Source organism: Mobula hypostoma, chromosome 11, assembly GCF_963921235.1.
Source record: "Mobula hypostoma chromosome 11, sMobHyp1.1, whole genome shotgun sequence".
NCBI classification, from domain to species: domain Eukaryota; kingdom Metazoa; phylum Chordata; class Chondrichthyes; order Myliobatiformes; family Myliobatidae; genus Mobula; species Mobula hypostoma.
In genome coordinates this window covers 46,344,932-46,365,238 of record NC_086107.1, presented here as the reverse complement: position 1 = coordinate 46,365,238, position 20,307 = coordinate 46,344,932, and the positions used below count along the sequence as shown (strand labels likewise).

The following is a 20,307-nucleotide window of genomic DNA, read 5'->3' as shown; positions in this document are numbered from 1 at the left end:
GTGCTGAATTTACGCAATTAGCGGAAATGCTAAAAGTCGGAGTACTGGCGAAATTTATTTCTAAAAAAACTTTTAGATTAGTTTTTGCACATTTTGGTTCAAAAGAAGATTTTTGTAAATATCCAATGATGGCTGCCTGCAAACGCTGCAGGTGCCAGGTCATTGCCACTAGGGATCATGGGAAACGTGACTCAGCTTCAAAATAGACTCTTCAGTCTCTGCAGTGAATCAGGGTGAAGGAAACATCTTCAACAGTAGCAATGGGAAATGAGGCAGGCCTGATCAGAGAGTAAAATATTCTTTCCCAGTTAGGACATATCATGCTATGTGTGGTTTACACTTCAGTGCAGGGCTTGCTGTTTGTTTTATTGTAAATGAAAAAAATGAGTTATATAGTACATATTTGCCACATTTATCAATTATAAATGAACTGTCAACACCATAGTGATGTCAAATTGTGTTGAATTACACACAGAAAATGACAATTGAGCAGAAGTTATTTGCATCTTGAAGTATTTGATTCCACTTCATGACTAGTGAGACATCTCCATGATACTTGAACAACTTAAAGGATATTGAAACACTATTTATGTGCATTTCACACATGCAGTACACTAAATGTTTTCAATTCGATATTAAATGGTATTTTATTTGATCTAAGTTTTCACCACCCAAGTGCAGTGAACAGAAAGCAACTGCTGACAATTGTATTTGTATAGTAAGATGTTAAATGTTTTCATGCCCATTAATGATTGCTTTCCAACATCATGTTTACATTATTTAATTTGTATTAAATATACGCAATATTAGCTGAATGTACAATGACATTGTTTAAAAAAGATAGAACCCGACACAGTAAATAGGTTTTTGAAACCTTAATAGAAAATTGTGAAATAGTGGTGTGCTAAATTACATTTACTATCTATATTAATAATTTAATCCGGGCTCATCAGCTGTGGTTGGTAAGTCATCGAGGAGAAGGAAAACTCTGATCTCAAACCTCTGCTGTCTTGCAGCTGCAGTATATCCGCTCACAGGAAGGCTTTGCGAGTAAACCCCATGGGACAAAACCAGAGCTGGAGTCCCTAAGGCAGTCCTGTATTGAGTTCAATGCTGACTGACATCTCCTGCGATGCTGCTGGTGCCAAACTGTATCAGTCCTTGCAGTTCCTTCGGGTTCATCAGATGTGTGGAGAGGGTGAACTTGCTACATGGACAACAGCTTGCTCTCCGTATTGTACTGCCCGGGCTTGCATATCTAGACAGCTAGCATGTAACATCCATGGTCAACCCTGACCTACAAAGACCTCATCATTAATGGAGGGAACACAGTATGAGTTATTCAAGTTTATCTAAAAATCAGAGTACTGGTGAACTTTATATCTTAAAAAAATGTGAGGTTGTTTTTTCACGTTTCGGTTCAAAAGGAGATCGATGTATATATCCAACAATGTAGCTGCCTGCAGACGCTGCAGCTGCCAGATCCTTGCCACAAGGGGTCATGCGAAGTGTGACCCAGCTTTAAAGTATATTCTTCAATCTGACACAAGAGATTGTGTCTGCTGGTTCATCTATATATTCAGGAGAATTATGGAATGTTATCCATTTTTACAGATGGACCAAAACATAATTTAACTGGGAATGTTGCTGTGTATTTTTGTGCCTGAATTACAGGTAGTAGTAAAGTAATGACTTACTCGTCAGTACCAGTATAGACAGCAGAATTGGTTGCCATCATGTTAGGCTTACAGTGGGTGGATGAAATTGCCCATATGAGGTTGTACTTTGTTCCAATTCCTTTTCAGTTTTGATGAGTCTTATAAGAAGTCATTCGAGTGGTAGGCCAGATGTATTGTTGGAGGCTCAAACATTATTTTATATACAAAGTCACAAACAAGAGAAAATCTGCAGATGCTGGAAATCCAAGCAATACACACAAAATGCTGGAGGAACTCAGCAGGCCAGGCAGCATCTATGGAAAAGAGTACCGTCGATATTTCAGGTAGAGACCCTTTGGCAGGGTCTGCCAAAGTCCTGCAACACTCTACTACAACTTTCTGGCTTCTCAATGTCACATCCCATTTACTACCTCATCCTGAATGCTGAGTGACTGAACCTTCCTGACTAGCCTCCCATGACGGACTTCGTCAAATGCCTTGTTGAAGTCCATGGAGACAACGTCCACTGACTTACCTTCCTATATTTTCCTGATAACTTCCTCGAAAATCTATACAAGATTGGTTAGACATGACCTACCACTCACGAAGCCATGCTGACTGTCCTTTATCAGTCCATGACTACCCAAATACTTAGATGTCGAGTCCCTAAGAATACCTTTTGCTAATTTTCCCACAACTAATGTCAGACTCACTGGTCTATAATTTCCTGTTTTCTGTTTAGATCCTTTTTAAATAGTGAAACAATATGGCTATTCTCCAATCCTCTGGTACCTTTCCTGTCTCTAAGGATGTTTTAAATATTTCTGCTAGGGCTCCAGCAATTTCTGTACTTACCTCCCTTATGTTCCAAGGGAACACCTTCAGTGTTGGGGATTTATCCACTCTGATTTACCTCATGACAACAAGCACCTTCTCTTCAGTAATCTGTACAGGGTCCATGAAGTTGATGCTGCTTTGCCTCACATCTATAGACTTTGCATCCAACTCCAAAGTAAAAATAGATGCAAAGAATGCATTTAAGATCTCCTCCATCTGTTTTGGCTTCACACTTGGATTATTATCCTAGTCTTCCAGAGAACCAATTTTGTCCCTCGCAATCCCTTTGCTCTTAACATATCTGTAGAATCCCTTAGGATTCTCTGTCACTTTGTCTGCTAGAGCAACTTCACGCCTTCTTTCAGCCTTCCTGATTTCTTTCTTAAGTGTTTCCTTGCATTTCTTGTACTCCCTTAAGCACCTCATTTGTTCCTACTTGCCTATACCTGCTATGCACCTTTTTCTCTTAACCAATATCTCTTGAAAACGAACGTTCCCTACACTTGCTATCTTTACCTTTTATTCTGACTGCCATGCACAAGCTTTGCACTCTCAAAATTTTGCTTTTGAAGGCCTGCCACTTTCCAAATACGCCTTTGCCAGAATACAGCTTGTCCCAATCCACACTTGCTGAATCATTTCTGATACCATCAAAATTGGCCTTTCTCCAATTTAGAATATCAACCTGCAGACCAGGCCTGTCTCTTTGCATATTTCCTTTGACAATAATAGCATTGTAGTCACTGGATGCAAACCCTACACAAACCTCTGTGACTTGACTTGTCTGATTCCCTAATAGCAGATCCAGTTTGTATGCTCTGTTATTCGGACTTCTACATACTGATGAAGAAAACTTCCCAGAACACATTTGACAAACTATCCCATCTAGTCCTTTTACGGTAGGGCTTTCCCAGTCAATATGTGGAAAGTTAAAGTCACCTACTATAACAACCTTGTTTCTTGCAAAAGTCTGCGATCTCTTTACACAGTTGGTCCATTAAATCCCTAGGACTGCTGGGTTGTCTGTAATATAGCCCCATTAACTTGATCATAGCTTTATTTCTCAGTTCTGCTCATAAAACCTCACCAGTCGAGTACTCCAGTCTGTCCTGACGGGACACTGCTGTGACATCTTCCCTGACTAGTAATGTCACCACTTCTCCTTTAATCCCTCCCACTCTGTCACGTCTAAAACAATGCTACCCCAGAATACTGATTTGCCAGTCCTGCCCCTCCTGCAACCAAGTCTCACTAATGACTGCAATGTCATAATTCCAGGTGATGATTCATGCTCTGAGCTCCTGTGATATTTCTTGTTTGAAATATGTGCTCAGGAGACTAGTCGCACCATACTCAAACTTTTGATTGCTGACTTTGTCTGGGGTCTTACAAACATTTGCCTCCAGAACCTCTCCACTGACTGTCCTGGTGCTCTGATTTCCATTGCCCTGCATTTCTAGCTTAAACCCCACCACACAGCATGAGCAAACCTTCCCACTAGGATATTAGTCTCCCTCCTGTTCAAATGCAAACTATTCCTTCTGTACAGGTCGCACCTTCCCCTGGAAGTAGCCAATGATCCAAAGATCTTATGTCCATCCTCCTACACCTACTCCATAGCACATATTAAGTTATATAATATTCCTAATTCCAGTCTCAGAAGTGCATGGCATGGGTAGAAATCCTGAGATCACAGTCCTCGAGATTCTGCCCTTTAGCTTAGCTCCTAATTCCCTATGCAGAACCTCATCACTCATCCTACCCATGTCATTGGTACCTACAGGGACCATGACCTCTGACTGTTCACCCTCCTTATTTCTCTATGAGAAATCAACTGTTTTAAGTTTTTGCAGTTCCATGGGAAGTTTTAAAGAAGAGGAGTACAGCCTGGGATTTTGTCACGGCACGGGAGCAGGGATCCAATGGTAGACCCAGTACTGTACACACAGTGATATTAACTGTGTAACAAATCCCAAGGTGCAAACAAAGTCAGCGTCAAAGTTTAGGCAGAGATCAAAAGATCCAGAGAAATCCAAAAAATGCAGAATAGGGAAATAGGCAGAGTTGATATTCAGACAGACAGAGTATAGATACGAATGCTGGAAAGGCTCAGGAAAATTAACTAGCACTATCTGGCAACAAACAACTGAAACCACAGGACTGAAATACACAGAGCAATAAACAGGGAGGCAGATGATAGGTGGAGCACAATGAGGCACAGGTGGCAGTAATACAGGTAATAATGAGAAACAGACGGAGTACTCTGTAACACAGGGGCCAGAGCAGGAGTGGCGACAGGAACACATGGCAATACAAAACCACAGACTGACAGCTAGGGGGAAACACACAAGAAGACAGAGTTCAACTGGAAGTACTGACAGATTTGTGCTTTGTGTTTAATCAGTTACTCTGTTACTTGATTCCATTTAGTCAGTTACTTCCTTTCTTCTTTTCTAAATCTGTTGCATGTTTACTGTGTCTTAATATGTTACTTCGTTACTTGTTTCTCCGTATTATTGGTTTAGGGTGACCCATTTCATAATGGCCATATGAAATTTGAGTTGAAATTTAGTAGAAATTTGGGCAACTTTATTCTGGATATGAGATGCCCACATCTCAGAGGGAATTTAGCACTTGGGGACCAATTCTTGGAGTACTATTGTTGTATTTTCTAAATAACCAGTGGCTAATCAGGAGCACGTGCATTTGTATCTCCCTGCATTACAGAATGGCAAAGTGTTGGATGGTGATTTGTGGTGGGAGATCGTGTGGTACATTTCTGGGGATGGTGTTCAAATTTGCACACTGGATTAATAGTCAGATTGCTAAATTTGTATGAAGACTCCTTACATCATCAAGGAAGGGGAGACACTGATATTGATCCTTTTGAAAGGGAAAAGACTGTGAGGGTATTATCTGGTTTCTCGGGTTTTTGTACTCTGTTTTGGGGGAACTGGGAAGGAGTAGTCTTCCAGCCAAACCCTGACCCAGAGTATGGTAACAGACTTAAAGAGACTTGAGCCTCAATAGCCTTGGTGGAGTGAGTGTTTTAGGGCTGGGCTGGTCTATACCTGTGTACCATTTGTATAATTAGAATATCCTGACTCTTACTGATTTCCCCACCTGACAGTTGGTGTGGCTGGTATGTTGAGTACAGGAACAAGGTGCAAGGTGGATGGCAAGTGTGAGAAGGAACAGTATCCTTGGACAGCTGTGTCTATGCCAAATGGTGTTGTGAAGCTGAGCACTGGTTGGATGCTGAATGGCACTTCCTGGATCCCAAACCGACCTGTGGTTGCGATAGGGTGGTGTGATTGATATGTGGTGCCATTTATATGCCACCCCAGTTACCTGGATGAGCACTTTGCCCATGCTGGTCAGTAAGAAAGCTATGACAAAGGAGGGATATTTTGAATGATAGTCTTTCTCAGCATGGCATGACCAGACTGTCCCAGGAACTGATTTTGATGGCCTTGGATTACCTGTTCACAAGGGAAGGTGGCACTTGTCCTGTTGTTGGTTAAGAACGCAGCACCTACTTTCCTGATGGGTTGGTGAACATCACTCACCTGGTAGATCATACCTCAGAGTCCATGCATAAAAGTAAGTGGGGTCCAGCTTATTGGCTATTACACTCCAGGGTGGGGCTGGTGAACTTTTGGGGCACAGAAGGGCTGATGGACTACTATAGCACACTGGAAGTGACTATTGGGTTTACAGCACTGAGTATTGTGCTCTTGTGGTTTATATATAACTTAGGAGTCCGTGAGAGTCATACTAGTCTGAGGGTTGGATCATCACATTTGGAACTTTCGAAGGATGGAGTGTCCTGTGGGGGTGGGCCTTATTCTGATTGTCAAAAGTCACTTCCATTGTGATTGGTTAGTTTAGAAGCTGCAGTTGCTTTTCCCAATGGATAACTGTCTGGTGTCCAGTTTGAAATATCCTGGGTGTATAAAATAGCACATTGAAGGGGTGAATATTATGTAGACTCACACACAGAAGATGATAATTGAACTGAGGTTATTTGCATATTGAACTGTTTGATCCCATTTGCTGAGTGGTGAGATATTCCCTTGAAATAGGTGTAAACAACTTAAAGGATATCCAAAAACTTTTTATGTGCATTTCATACATAAAACAGACTAAAGGCTTGCAATTAGATTATAAATGGTATTTTATCAGATCTAAAATAAATTTGATAACTGTTTAGTGGGAAGGTTTTCTCCATCCAAGTGTAGTAAACAGGAAGCAAGTATTGAAAATCGTATTTACATAGTAAAATATTAAATGTTTTCATCACCATTATTGATTACTTTCCAACATTATGTTGACTTTATTTAATTAGTATTAAATTTACACAATATTAGCTGAATGTACTGTGTCTTGTTTTAAAAAAATAGAACCAGACAAAATAAATGTTCATCCAAAGCTTAACAGAGAAATGTGAAATAGTGGGGTGTTATTTATATCTACCATCTGATAATTTAATGAAGGGAACACTGAGTTATTCAAGTTTGTCTTTAATATGAAGGTAGACATATGAAGGTAGATATGTTGTGATGAGAAACACAGTGTGGCCTCCTCTATATCAATGAGAGCTGATGTAGATTGGAGGTTCGTTCTGACTGCCACAACAGGCTGGTTTTCCTGGTGGCCACCATTTTAGTTCTACTCCCCATTCCCATTTCAACATGTTGATTAATGGCCTCCTCTACTGCCTCAATGAGGCCAGTCTAAGGTTGGAGGAGCAACACCTCATATTCCATCCGAGGAGTCTCCAACCTGACAACATGAACTTGAATTCCCTAACCTCCACTAATTTCTCCTCGTCTCTTTCTCTTTGCTTCCATTCCCCAATCGGACTCCTCGCTTATCCCATTTCTTCTCCTCAACTCCCTCTGGTGCCCGTCCTCCTCCTTCTCCCGTGATCCATTATCCTTCTTTTCTTCTTTACCTTTTCCACATACCATCTCCCAGATTCACACTTCACCAATCCACTAAACTTCACTCCTCACCTGGCATCTTTTATTTATCACCTGCTAGCTTCTATTCCTTCTCTTCCCCACTTATTCTAGCTTCTTTCCCCTCTCTTTCCAGTCCTGATAAATCATTCTTGTTCTAAATATCAGCTGTTTATTCTTCTGCATGGATGCTGTGTGGCCTGCTGAGTTCCTTCAGCATTTTGTGTGTGTTACTCTGGATTTTCAGCATCTCCAGAATCTCTTGTATCTCTGATGCCAATGTTTGTAGGAGACGGATAAGTTAAGTAAATGAGTGAAAACATGGGAAATGATGTTTAATGCGGGCACTTGTGAAATCATGCACTTTGGCATGAGGAATTAAAAGGAAAGCTCTGATTTAAATGGAGAGGGTTTACAACTGGGGGGAGTTTCGAGGGATCCAGGTGTTCCTGAGCACAAACAGCATGAAGTTAGTGGGGAGTATAGAGGGATCCTGGTGTTCCTGTGCACAAACAGCATGAAGTTAGCAGGCAGGTGCAACAAGAAGTGAGAAAGGCAAGTGGCATATCGGTCTTTATTACCAAGAAGTTTAAAAACACAGACTATTATTGCAGAATATAAAGAATTGGTGAGGCTACACCTGGAAGACTAAAAAAAGACTTCCTAGCATTGGAGGTAGCCCAGAAGAGATTGACTATGTGAATATCTGGAATGAAAGGGTTTCAAATTACAAATGGTTGAAGCGGTTCAATCTTTATTCTTTGGAGTGCAAAAGAATATGGCGCGCCACAAAACTCAGAAAGCACAAAATCAGAGGGCAGTAAGTCATCCTTGACCCCAAGGCACTGCTTATGAAGTAACAAAGTAAAAGTAATTATTGATTATTGTGTTTGAATCTAAAATACAAAATGATGTGTCCACAATTAATGAATATATTCCAATATTTCAGATAGGTTTACCTAATTTAATTAGAGTTTAATTATCAGAATACTGGTGTCTTTTGTTTAAATCACTAAGATGGCATCAGTAACCTGTTAATAGTTCATTCAAAACTGAATTGAAAACTGTGATGAAAATGTTAACCCGTAAGAATCATAATAAGACTAGTGGATGATACTGCAGAAGAGAGAAAAAAGTCTTCTAATTCTGATTAAATTTTAAGAAATTATTATAATTTCAACTTTGAGTTAAGCTCCAGATAACAAAAAGATTTTAATAAATTATCAACAGATAATTAACCATTTTATTTTTCATACTCTAGTCGACGTTTATAAACCGAGAAAAGCGTTACCTTTAGATTTTTTCTTCCAGATACAAATTCCAAAACCCAGAACACAAAGTAGCATGATAATGCCAAAGATAATTCCACCAGTCAGCTTACTTCGTTCTTGTTCTGCTAAAACAAGCACAAGTTTTTGAAAACTTGAAAAATGAATAAACTATGTAAGTTACAATATTCATGAGAATGTATTACTAACTTATTCAACTTATCAGTTTGACTTATCCCCTGCATGAGTTAGTGGTACAAATCACATGCATTATATTTATTTTCAAGATGTGAAATAGCTGAAGATTGACATCTTTATGAATGAATGTCACATGTGTATTTGGGCTGATTCTAATTGTTTCTGTACTATGTTTTTATCGGCTGAAGCAGCTAACTAAAATTTTTTTCTATCTCTTTGGATAGTTAAATTAGAGGCAAATTAGAATCAATCTCAAATAAGCCATTTTCACATCTTCTGTATAAACAGTGTGATTGCTGGTTGAGCTGATAATAATATTTGCTCCACGGTCAATGTACATATGTGAGGATTATCAGGGAAGCTTGAATATTGTGAGGCAACATATTAGAAATATATTCTGCATACTTTTCCAATTGGATCTTACCTTTAGTCAGTGTAAAATTTCCATGGAACTCTTTGTGCTTCACTGTACAGATGTATATGGCAGAACTACTCACCATCGGTTCTACTCTTACTTTAGTGGTAAGACTAAATGTCCCACTTTGGTCCATAACAATATCATCAATAGACTGATCTTTTGAAATATCTTCCACTTTTTCATCTAGTACTTTTAACCATCTGACTGTAATTTCCTTTGGATAAAATTCCTTTACTTCACATATTGCAAAGTTCTGCTCTTTTTGCATAAATACATTGACTTTTGGTTTGACTGTGGAAGAGAGAACAGAATAAGTTCATGATTAATATATATTACCAAATACTCTTGTTAGAGCTTACTGACATCAGCAATGAGGGACCAGAAAACTATATTCTATGCATTCAAGCTTTAAGCTGTTGTTCTTTTTGTTTATTTGCATATTTCTTACTTTTTTTTGTAATTTATCAGTTAAAAATGCAGTGGAGTGTCTACGTCTTGATGCAGAATGTACGAGATAGGAATTCAAGTCTAAAGGAATCCCAGAGAACTGATGCATAATCTTAAACATTCTGCCAACTTTAAGGACATCAGGATCATTGAGAATAGTGATCTTTCAGTCCACAGTGGGGGTGGGGAGTCATTTGGTATAATCTCAGCCAAAACGCTGGGCATTTGGGGCGGCTCAGTAGCATAGTGGTTAGTACAACACTTTACAGTACATGCAACATGGGTTCAATTCCCACCACTGCCTGTAAGGAGTTTGTATGTTCCCCACGTGACCAGGTGGGTTTCCTCCAGGTGCTCTGGTTTACTCCCACAGTCAAAAGGTGTACAGGTTAGTAGGTTAATTGGTTATTCTCAATTGTCCTGTGGTTCGGCTAGGGTTAAATCGGGGGTTGCTGAGCAGTGCGTCTCGAAGGGCTGGAAGCGTTCATTCCACGCTGTATCTCACATAACTAAAAACATCCCAGCTGCTTAATATTGAGGTTAAGAGGCTAGGACTGTAAGTGGTAAGAGTAGCATTCATGGCAATGGTAATGTTAATAATAGCACTCACATCTACGATGATGAAGTGCTTGGAGAAGTTGGTCATGGTCAGAATCAAAATCTGTCTCAAAAAGGAACTGAACCCATTGCAATTTGCCTACCACCACAATAAGTCTGCAGCTGATGCGACCTCAATGGCTCTCTGTGCGGCCTTGGACCACCTGGACAATGCAAATACCTATGTTGGGATGCTGTTTATTGACTATATCTCAACATTTGATATCACCATTCCTACAGTCCTGACCAGAAAGCTACAGAGCCAAAGCCCCTGTGCCTCCCTCTGCAACTGGATCTTCAGCTTCCTAACCAGAAGACCATAATCTGTGTAGATTGGAAATAACATATCTACCTTGTTGACAATCAACACTGGTGTGCCACAGGGTTGTGTTACACCCATGACTGTGTGGCTGGGCACAGCTCAAATGCCAGCTATGACTTTGCTGATGGTACAACCATTGTTGGCAGAATTTCAGATGGTGACAAACAGACGTGGGGGTGAGATACACTAGTTAGTTGAGTGGCCTCACAGCATCAAACTTGCACTCAACATTCGCACGACCAAAGAACTGATTGTGGACTTGAGAAAGGGTAAGATGAGGGAGCACAAACCAATCCTCATAGAGGGATCAGAAGTGGAGAGAGTGAGCAGTCCCAAGTTCTTGGGTGTCAATATCTTTGAGGACCTAACCTGGATGCAAAATATTGCTGTAGCTATAAAGAAGGCAAGACAGTGGCTATATTTAATTTGGAGTTTGAGGAGATTTGGTTTGTCAACTAAAAAATATACAAACTTCCACAAATGTACAGTGGAGAGCATTCTGACTGTCTGGTATGGGGGAGGGGGCTACTGCACAAGATCTAAGTAAGTTACAGAAACTTGTAAAATTAGTCATCTCCATCATGGGTACCAGCCTCCGCAGTATCCAAGACATCTTCAAAGAGTGGTGCCTTAGGAACACAGCGTCCATCATTAAGGACCCTCACCACCCAGGTATGCCCTCTTTTCATTGTTACCAGCAGGAAGGAGATACAGAAGCCTGAAGACATGCACTCAGTGATTCAGGAACAGCTTCTTCCCCTCTGCCATCCGATTTCTAAATGGACAATGAACCCGTGTAAACTACCTCACTATTTTTTTTTATTTCTGCGGTTTTTTTGCACTATTTATTTTTAACTTAACTATATAAATATATATACTTACTGTAATTCTTGTTTTTTCTCTATATTTATTTATCATGTATTTCATTGTACTGCTGCAGTAAAGTTAACAAATTTCACGACATATGCCGATGATATTAAACTTGATTCTGATTCTGAATATTGATATTAGTAATAATGATAGCAACAATGTCAGATCCCAGTTTCCCTTCATCAGTGACATTACCTCCTGTTTATGTTACCTCAGAATAACTGATGTGATCAACCTCACTCAAACCAAATGGAGTATCTGAATATGTAATAGTCAAGTGTTGTTACCACTTTCACAATTACATGTAAGAAACAGCCCAAGTGGAGAAGTCTGCTACGTTGAATTCCAACAATAGAGTTAACTTTTTCATGAGATTAGAGGTAAAAAGTAGTCTTTGCTGAAACTTCACCACAAAACCACTCCAGATAATTCCTTGTATTGTGTCAGCCATTGAAATCTATGGATTTAACATTGTTAACATGCATAATGCCATAATCTCTTGATTGCCACTCACTCATTGCACTTGGGATCACCACTCATGTTCAAGTTAATTATCATTTAACTCTTCATGAATACCCATGAAAACAGTAAAATGAAACAGTATTCCTCCGGGGTCAAGGCACAAAACACAATACCAAAAGTGATACACAGCACAAGGCACATGTTGCACATATAGATAGCAGTAAACATACAGTCACACAAGAATATGTAAAGAGAGAGCTCACGCCCCTGAGTGACATATCCTAACTGCATGGACAGGCAGTCCTCAGCAGTCCAAAGATTGGAGGGGCCAATCCCCAAATACAACAATGCAATTCTCATAGAGAAAGGCATTAATTAAAAAGAATGACCATGTATTTATGTATACGCTCTAACACACTGCAACTTCCCAAGGAATTCTGCATTGAAATCATTCACTATGGGAAAGCTTTCTGATGCTTTATTGAAAATGCTGGAGTTTACAGACTTAGATCTACCTTAAGTATGCAGAAAAGAGAGGGCCTGACATTACTGAATGGAATTGAATTGAATTGACTTTATTTCTAACATCCTTCACAGACATGAGGAGTAAAAATCTTTACGTTACATATCCGTCTAAATGTGCAATGTGCAATCATAGTAATTTATAATAAATAGAACAGACAATGTAACATAGAAATACACTCAAGTCAGTGTGAGTTAATCAGTCTGACGGCCTGGTGGAAGAAGCTGTCTCGGAGCCTGTTGGTCCTGGCTTTTATGCTCCGCTACCGTTTCCTGGATAGTAACAGCTAGAATAGATTGGGGTGACTCGGGTCCCAATGATCTTTCGGGCACTTTTTTCACACCTGTCTTTGTAAATGTCCTGAATTATGGCAAGTTTACAACTACAGATGTGCTGGGCTGTCCACACCACTCTCTGCAGAATCCTGTGATTAAGAGAGGTACACTTCCCATACCAGGCAGTGATGCAGAGTCAGGATGCTCTCAAGTGTGCCCTTGTAGAAAGTTCTTAGGATCTGTGGGCCCATACCAAACTTCCTCAATCGTTGCGTGTTAGTGTGCAAAAGTGATTCAATTCTAAAGTTACAAAATTGGGATTCCACTCATTAGTCAAAGCTCACATTTGAACAGATCTAACTGGCCCATGACCTCTAGTATAGGCACCAGATATGAAGCCTTCACTTTGTGTCAGTGCAGAAAGCCATCTTTACTTGAGTTGCCACAGTAGGTAATAGGCTGGCTCCAAGGCCAGATAGCTGTGACGCATAATCCAAGCACATGCAATCACCGTAAAAATATAACGTATATGCTTCATGTGAAGCATGATGGAGTGGGGCAGTGGCCGACTGGACTAACACCTCCATCACTTGAACTGTTCTACAAGATATGATTGAGTGTCAAAATTAGTAATGGTCTACTGCACACTACATAAGATTGTTACTTTTTAGAGCCAAACTTTATCAAATGCAACATAACAATCAGTTGAGGGAGAAGAACAAGAAGATCAAGGCAAGGACAAGAAGGAAGAGGAGAAAGAAGAAAAGAGCAAGACAGACAAGAATCCCTTTCCTTGGGATGCCTGTGCAGAATGAATCTGACTGATATCAGTAATTGCAACTCTCATTCCCTATTCACAGACACTTCTGGTAGCAGACAACACGGGATCTGGTTGTTTACGTTGCAAAGTCATCAGCAAATAAACATGACTAATAATGTTATTAATGAGCAAAGTGAAAGATCTTTTTCTTACCTGAAACAAGCATCTTTGAAGTCTTTTCACCTTTATTTGGGGTGAGATAAACAGTGCAGGTATAATTTCCTTCTTCATTAAGTTGTACTTTCGGGAGGTAAAGTGAAGCATTTCCATTCTGTAATGCATCTTCAAAAATCTGTGCACCGCTTCTGTTAGGTTGATGAATCCCTCCATTAAATATATACAGTTCCTTCTGAGATGTTTGAGATTTATAAGACCATTGAACAGCTACATGGCTGAGATCATGTTCTGGTTTACTGTATATGCATTTTAGAAGAACATCTTCATTTACTGAAACTTCCAGTGGAGAGGAAAATATCTCCAATTCCAAAGCACCTTTAAAATAAGTTAAAGTAGTAAGTCATTGATTAGCTTTAATATCACAAATAGATGGAAGAATACATGATGAATGCTTAAACCATCTGTTGTTCAAACATGGTAGATTTGTCTGGATAGTGAAATTACGAAGGTTCAGGACAAGGCAGCTAACTGGTTACAAAATTGGTTTGATGGAAGGAAGCAGAGGTTACTAATGGGGACTAACAAACAATCTGCAGGAAGAACTCAGAGGGTCGAGCAGTATCTGTGGTAGAAAAGGAATTGTCAACATCTTGGGTCTAAGCCCTACATCAGGGGGAATGTTAGTGGGTGGCTGTGTTTCAGAATGGAGGCCTGTGACCAGTGTGAATGAAATCCAATCACCCTCTGATTTTCTTTCTGCTGTCTTCTGCTGTTCTGCATCAGCAGATATTAAAAAGGGACCATGGCTGAGTAGTAGGAGGAATCACAATAAAAATATGCTGCTTTCCTTATGCTACTGTAGGTGTCATGGACATATCGGAATGGGAATGGGAAGTGGAATTAATATGGGTGGCCACTGAGAGATGCCACTTTTTCTGGTGGATGGAGCCTAAGTGCTCGGTGAAGCGGACTCCCAATGTACATCGGATCTCACCGATATAAATGAGGCCACACCAGGAGCACCAGGCACAGTATATGACCCCAACAGACTCACAGGTGAAGTGTCGCCTCACCTGGAAGGACTGTTTGGACCCCTGAATGGTAGTGAGGGACGAGGTGTAGGGGCAGGTGTAGCACTTGTTCTGTTTGCAAGGATAAGTGCCAGGAGGGAGATCAGTGGGGAGGGACTTTTCCTACGCTACACTGATGACGGCATTGGTGCTGTTTCCTGCACCCATGCTGAACTTGTTGACTTCATTCATTTTGCCTCCAATTTCCACCCTGCCCTGAAATTTACCTCGCCCACTTCTGACACCTCGCTCCTCTTTCTCAATCGCTCTGTCTCTGTCTCTGAAGACAGATTATCTACTGATGTCTATTACAAAACCCACGGACTCTCACAACTACCTGGACTATACCTCCTCCCATCCTGTTACTTGAAAAAACACCATCCCCTTCTCTTATTTCATCTGTCTCTGCCACATCTGCTCTCAGGATGAGGCTTTTCATTCCAGAATGTAGGAGATGTCCTCCTTCCTCAAAGAAAGTGGTTTCCCTTCCTCCACCATCAACGCTGCCCACAACCGCATCTCTTCCATTTCATGCACATCTGCTGTCACACCTTCCTGCTGCCACTATACCAGAGATAGGGTTCCTTTTGTCCTCACCTACCGCCCCACCAGTCTCCGCATCCAGAACATAATACCCCATAACTTCCACCATCTCCCATGGGATCCCATCACCAAGAACAACTTTCCACCCCCCACTTTCTGCTTTCCACAGGAGTCATTCCCAAAGCGACTCCTTTGCCCATTCATCCCTCTCTACTGATCTACCTCCTGGCACTTATCCTTGCAAGCAGAACAAGTGCTACGCCTGCCCCTACACCTCTTCCCTCACTACCATTCAGGGCCTCAACCAGTCCTTCCAGGTGAGACGACACTTCATCTGTGAGTCTGTTGGGGTTATATACTGTGTACGGTGCTCCCAGTGTGGCCTCCTGTATATCGGTGAGACCCGACGTAGATTGGGAGAGTTTCACCGAGCACCTACGGTCCGTCCGCCAGAAGAAGCGGGATCTCCCAGTGGCCAACCGTTTTAATACCACGACCCATTCCTATTCCGATACGTCCATCCATGGCCGCCTCCACTGTCGTCATGATGCCACATTTAGGTTGGAGGAACAACACCCTATATTCTGTTTGGGTAACCTCTAACCTGATGGCAGGAACTTTGATTTCTAGAACTTCCATTAATGCCACCCCTTCACCTTTCCCCATCTCCTTTCCCCTCTCTCACCTTATCTCCTCTCCCACCCGCCCATTGTCTCCTTGTGGTGCTCCTCCTTCCTCTTCTTTCTTCCATGGCCTTCTGTTCTGTTCTATCAGACTCCCCCTTCTTCAGCCCTGTATCTCTTTCACCAATCAACTTCCCAGCTCTTTACTTCATCCCTCCCCCTTCAGGTTTCACCTATCACCTTGTGTGTCTCTCTCCCCTCCCTAACGTTTTAAATGCACTCCTCAGCTTTTCTTCTCCAGTCCTGCCGAAGGGTTTCGGCCCAAATCGTTGATTGTACTTTTTTCCATAGATGCTGCCTGGCCTGCTGAGTTCCTCCAGCATTTTGCGTGTGTTGCTCAGATTTCCAGCATCTGTAGATTTCTTCTTGTTTGAGATTGGATTCTTTCAGGGTATTATTATTCTATGGATAGGTTGGTTGGACTGTCCTTTCAGAACAGTGGAGTCAAAGGGCCATAGAGATATACATCAGACGGAAAAAGTCTCTTGCACGTGATGAACAAGGTGTCCTCCTGAGTTAGTCCCTTTTTTCCGCATTTGGTCCACATCCCTCTAAGGCTTTCCTATCCATGAGCCTGTCCAAATGTCTTTTGAACATTGTAATCGTACCCCCGAGCAGCTTGACTCATATACCCACAACGGTCTATGTGAAAAACTTGCTCCTCAGTTCCCTATTAATTTTTTATAAAGCTGCACCATGGCATCAGAACTCTTGTACTCAATGCCCCCAATGCCCCATGTGCTGAAGTAAGGCATGCCCAATTCCTTTTTTGTCATATAGTATACCTGTGTCACCATTTTCGGGGAACTACAAATGTACTCGTACCTCTAGGCCTCTCTATTCCACAATAAGCCCCAGGTCCCTGTCACTCACTGTTCATGTACTGCACTGATATACTTTTCCAAAATGCATTACCTCAGACTTCAAACATAAAACATGAAACATACTGTAGAACACCACAGCACAGTACAGGCCCTTCATCTTACAATGTTGTACCAACCTTGTAAACTATTCTAAGATCAATCTAACCCTTCCCTCCTACATAGCTCTCCATTTTCCAGTCATCCATGTGCTTACCTTAGAGTTTCTTAAATTGCCTTAATGTACTTGATTCTACCACTTTGTTATGTTTTGTAATTCCAAACAACGCAGAGATTTTTACTCCCTCGCGTTGTGGGATGGATGTAAGATTTAAACAAACAAACAAATAAATAAACTTGAAAGACAAGCAAGGGCACTTGAGAGATGTGTGTAAACTTTATCTAATTAAGTTCCACCTGCCTTTCCTTTGCTCATTTTGCTGGTTGGTTAAGTTCCTGAGGTAATCTTAGACAAGCTTCATGACTGTCTACCACATTGATTTTGGTGTCGCCCACAAACTTACTACTCGTGCCACCTACCTCCTCATCTAAATTATTAATATACACTCAGTGGCCACTTGACCAGGTATCTCCTGTACCTAATAAAGTGGCCACGGTGTGTATGTTCATGGTCTTCTGCTGCTATAGCCCATCCGCTTCAAGACTTGACGTGTTGTGCATGCAGAGATAACTTTCTGCACACACTATTGTAATGTGTGATTATCTGAGTTATTGTCACCTTCCTGTCAGCTTGAACCTGTCTGGACATTCTCCTCTGACCTTGCTCATTATCAAGGAGTTCCCACCCACACAGATACCACTCACTGGATGATTTTTTTTTGATTTCGTACCGTTCTCTGTAAAGTTTAGAAACTGCTGTGCCAGAAAATCAGGGAAGATCAGCAGTTTCTGAGATACTCAAACCACCCCATCTGGCATGAATAATTACTCCACTGCCAAAGTCACTTAGGTCACATTTCTTCCCCATTTTGATATTTGGTCTGAACAGCAACTGAACACTTTGACTATGTCTGCATGCTTTTATGCATTGAGCTGCTGCCACATGATTGCATTAGTGAGCAGGTGTACAGGTCTACCTAATAAAATGACAACTAAGTGTATTCGACAAAAAGCAGAGGACCCAGCCATCAATCTCTCAGCGTACCACTGGCCATATCAACTTAAAGAAACCGAAATGGAATGAGTTTTATCAATACTATTTAGAAATAATAAACTTACACTGTCCTACAAGCATCAATAACCCTGATCTTTTATTTAAAACGACACTTGTATCAGGATGAGGACTTCTCTCAGGTGAAAATTCCACAGCTCCAATTTATGGTTAACTTGCAGAATGCCACATTCCTTCACTCACATTCTAGTACAAAACCTCATCATGCTAGTAAACTACAAGCTCCAAGGTCACAATATTTGCTGTCGTAACTCAGGAAGTCAGATACTTTGACATTGACAATTGCAGCACTGAGTAAGACACGTCAGGCAAAAGATGAGCAATTTGAACAAGGCCACGAATAATCTTTTATCTGAAAGCATGAAAAGGAAGAGGAAAGTTGGCTAATGTACATCCAGAAAACTTGCCACTGATTTGGAACAGTTTCTTGGTAAAGTCAGGTTTTTACCAATGAAGATCATTTCAGTTGCATGCACTTTGATTACACACTGAAATTCTATCTATCGTTTACTTACTCAAGACACCAAGAAATATTTATCATTGTCTAATCCTCAACCATTTAAGTACTATAGAGTTTAAAAAATTGGTAAGAAAAGATAGTGACATTATTGCAGTACACATTAAATGGTACTTTTATGAATATGCATTATTAAGCAATACTTTAGTAATTATTAAAGGAATAAAGGGAAATGTACAGAGAAAATATACATTCATTTTTGTGCATACGTTCTTGTACGGATACATTTAAGTATCTGAAAAGTGTAAATTAGGTAATACCAAACTAATGACTGGAATTATAAGCAACACAACTGGCATAGAGATCAAATTCCACCATTTGTGTAATTTTCTTCTGTACAGCTTACAGATCGTGAATTTGGCAACAATACAGTATGGATTTGTTGATATAGTACAAGATATATTTCCCTGAAATTGTATACAAAGTGTGGTATAAGGAAGAGGAAGGAGATTGTGAAAGCTTAAACTACCTCTCTTGCAGGTAATGTCTATATTTTGATGAGATTTTCAGAATGAATATCCTTAAACCTTATAGTTTAATGCTGCCTTAAAATTGTTGGAAACTTTTTTAAAAATAGTTTTTAATTAATAATATCTGAAATCATTAAAGTTTTGATAAATCACTAAGATCGACACATGCTGTGGCAAAAGGCAGGTTTTACAAGTGCGTAGGAAAACCTTCCTAAAGGAAAACAGCAATTCATGATCCACATTTGATTGTCCAGGCTAACAATGTTTTTAACTTTGACCCAAGAGAATGCAAACCTCTGGTGTCTTACCTGAATATAAAATGGAAGACATCACAAGGGCGGACAGACTTAAGATTCCCATTATTAAAACAGAAGATTTTTTTTCTTGTGCTGCTGGTTCTTGCAGATCTTCAGTTTCAAAAGATTATTAGTTTCACTTTCATCATTTCTGCACCTTAGTTTGTGGACTATGAACTGAACCAATATAACAGTAAAGTCTTTGTAGACTGACAGATATTTTATTCGTGGAGACATCAAATATGGTAAGGTTTTCCTGACTGATTTCTGTCAGATTGTAAATTTGTACACAACAATTCTTTAAACCGCAGTCTAGAGATATTTCTGGAATGAACGCCCACATTCCTCAAAACAGCTGAACTTTCTTTGCCTCAGTTTGGTAGATATGGAATCACTTATTATTTATTTACACCACACGCTGCATCCACAAAGCAAACAGCATTATGAAGGACCCCATGCACCCCTCATACAAAGTCTTCTCCCTCCTGCCATCTGGCAAAAGGCACCGAAGCATTCGGGCTCTCATGACCAGACTATGTAACAGTTTCTTCCCCCGAGCCATCAGACTCCTCAATACCCAGAGCCTGGACTGACACCAACCTACTGCCCTCTACTGTGCATATTGTTTTGTTTATTATTTATTGTAATGCCTGCACTGTTTTGTGCACTTTATGCAGTCCTGGGTAGGTCTGTAGTCTAGTGTAGTTTTTGTGTTGTTTTATGTAGTTCAGTGTAGTTTTTGTATTGTTTCATGTAGCACTATGGTGCTGAAAAATTTTGTGTCGTTTTTACTGTGTAACTGTACCAGCAGTTATGGTCAAAATGACAATAAAAAGTGACGACTTCACTTGAACACGAGGAAATCTGTAGATGCTGGAATTTCAAGCAACACACATAAAA

At 40.5% G+C, this 20,307-nt stretch overlaps 1 protein-coding gene across 11 annotated transcripts in view; it reads right to left on the bottom strand.

The window, feature by feature from the left end:
* LOC134353698 (protein IWS1 homolog) overlaps window positions 1-19,626 on the bottom strand; it is a 69,784-nt gene extending 50,158 nt beyond the window's left edge. For 3 of the 11 annotated variants that reach the window (XM_063061963.1, XM_063061967.1, XM_063061970.1), the window contains exons 1-4: window positions 19,420-19,617; window positions 13,813-14,151; window positions 9,350-9,634; window positions 8,751-8,855 (exon numbers count right to left, since the gene is read on the bottom strand). In XM_063061963.1, the coding sequence (XP_062918033.1) occupies window positions 8,751-8,855; window positions 9,350-9,634; window positions 13,813-14,151; window positions 19,420-19,471 (781 nt within the window). In that variant the 5' untranslated portion in view covers window positions 19,472-19,617. Of the gene's footprint in view, window positions 1-8,750; window positions 8,856-9,349; window positions 9,635-13,812; window positions 14,152-19,419 lie in introns of all 11 variants that reach the window. The other 8 variants (XM_063061965.1, XM_063061968.1, XM_063061971.1 and 5 more) reach the window with 8 other exon arrangements.
* Between the last annotated feature and the right edge of the window lie 681 nt (window positions 19,627-20,307).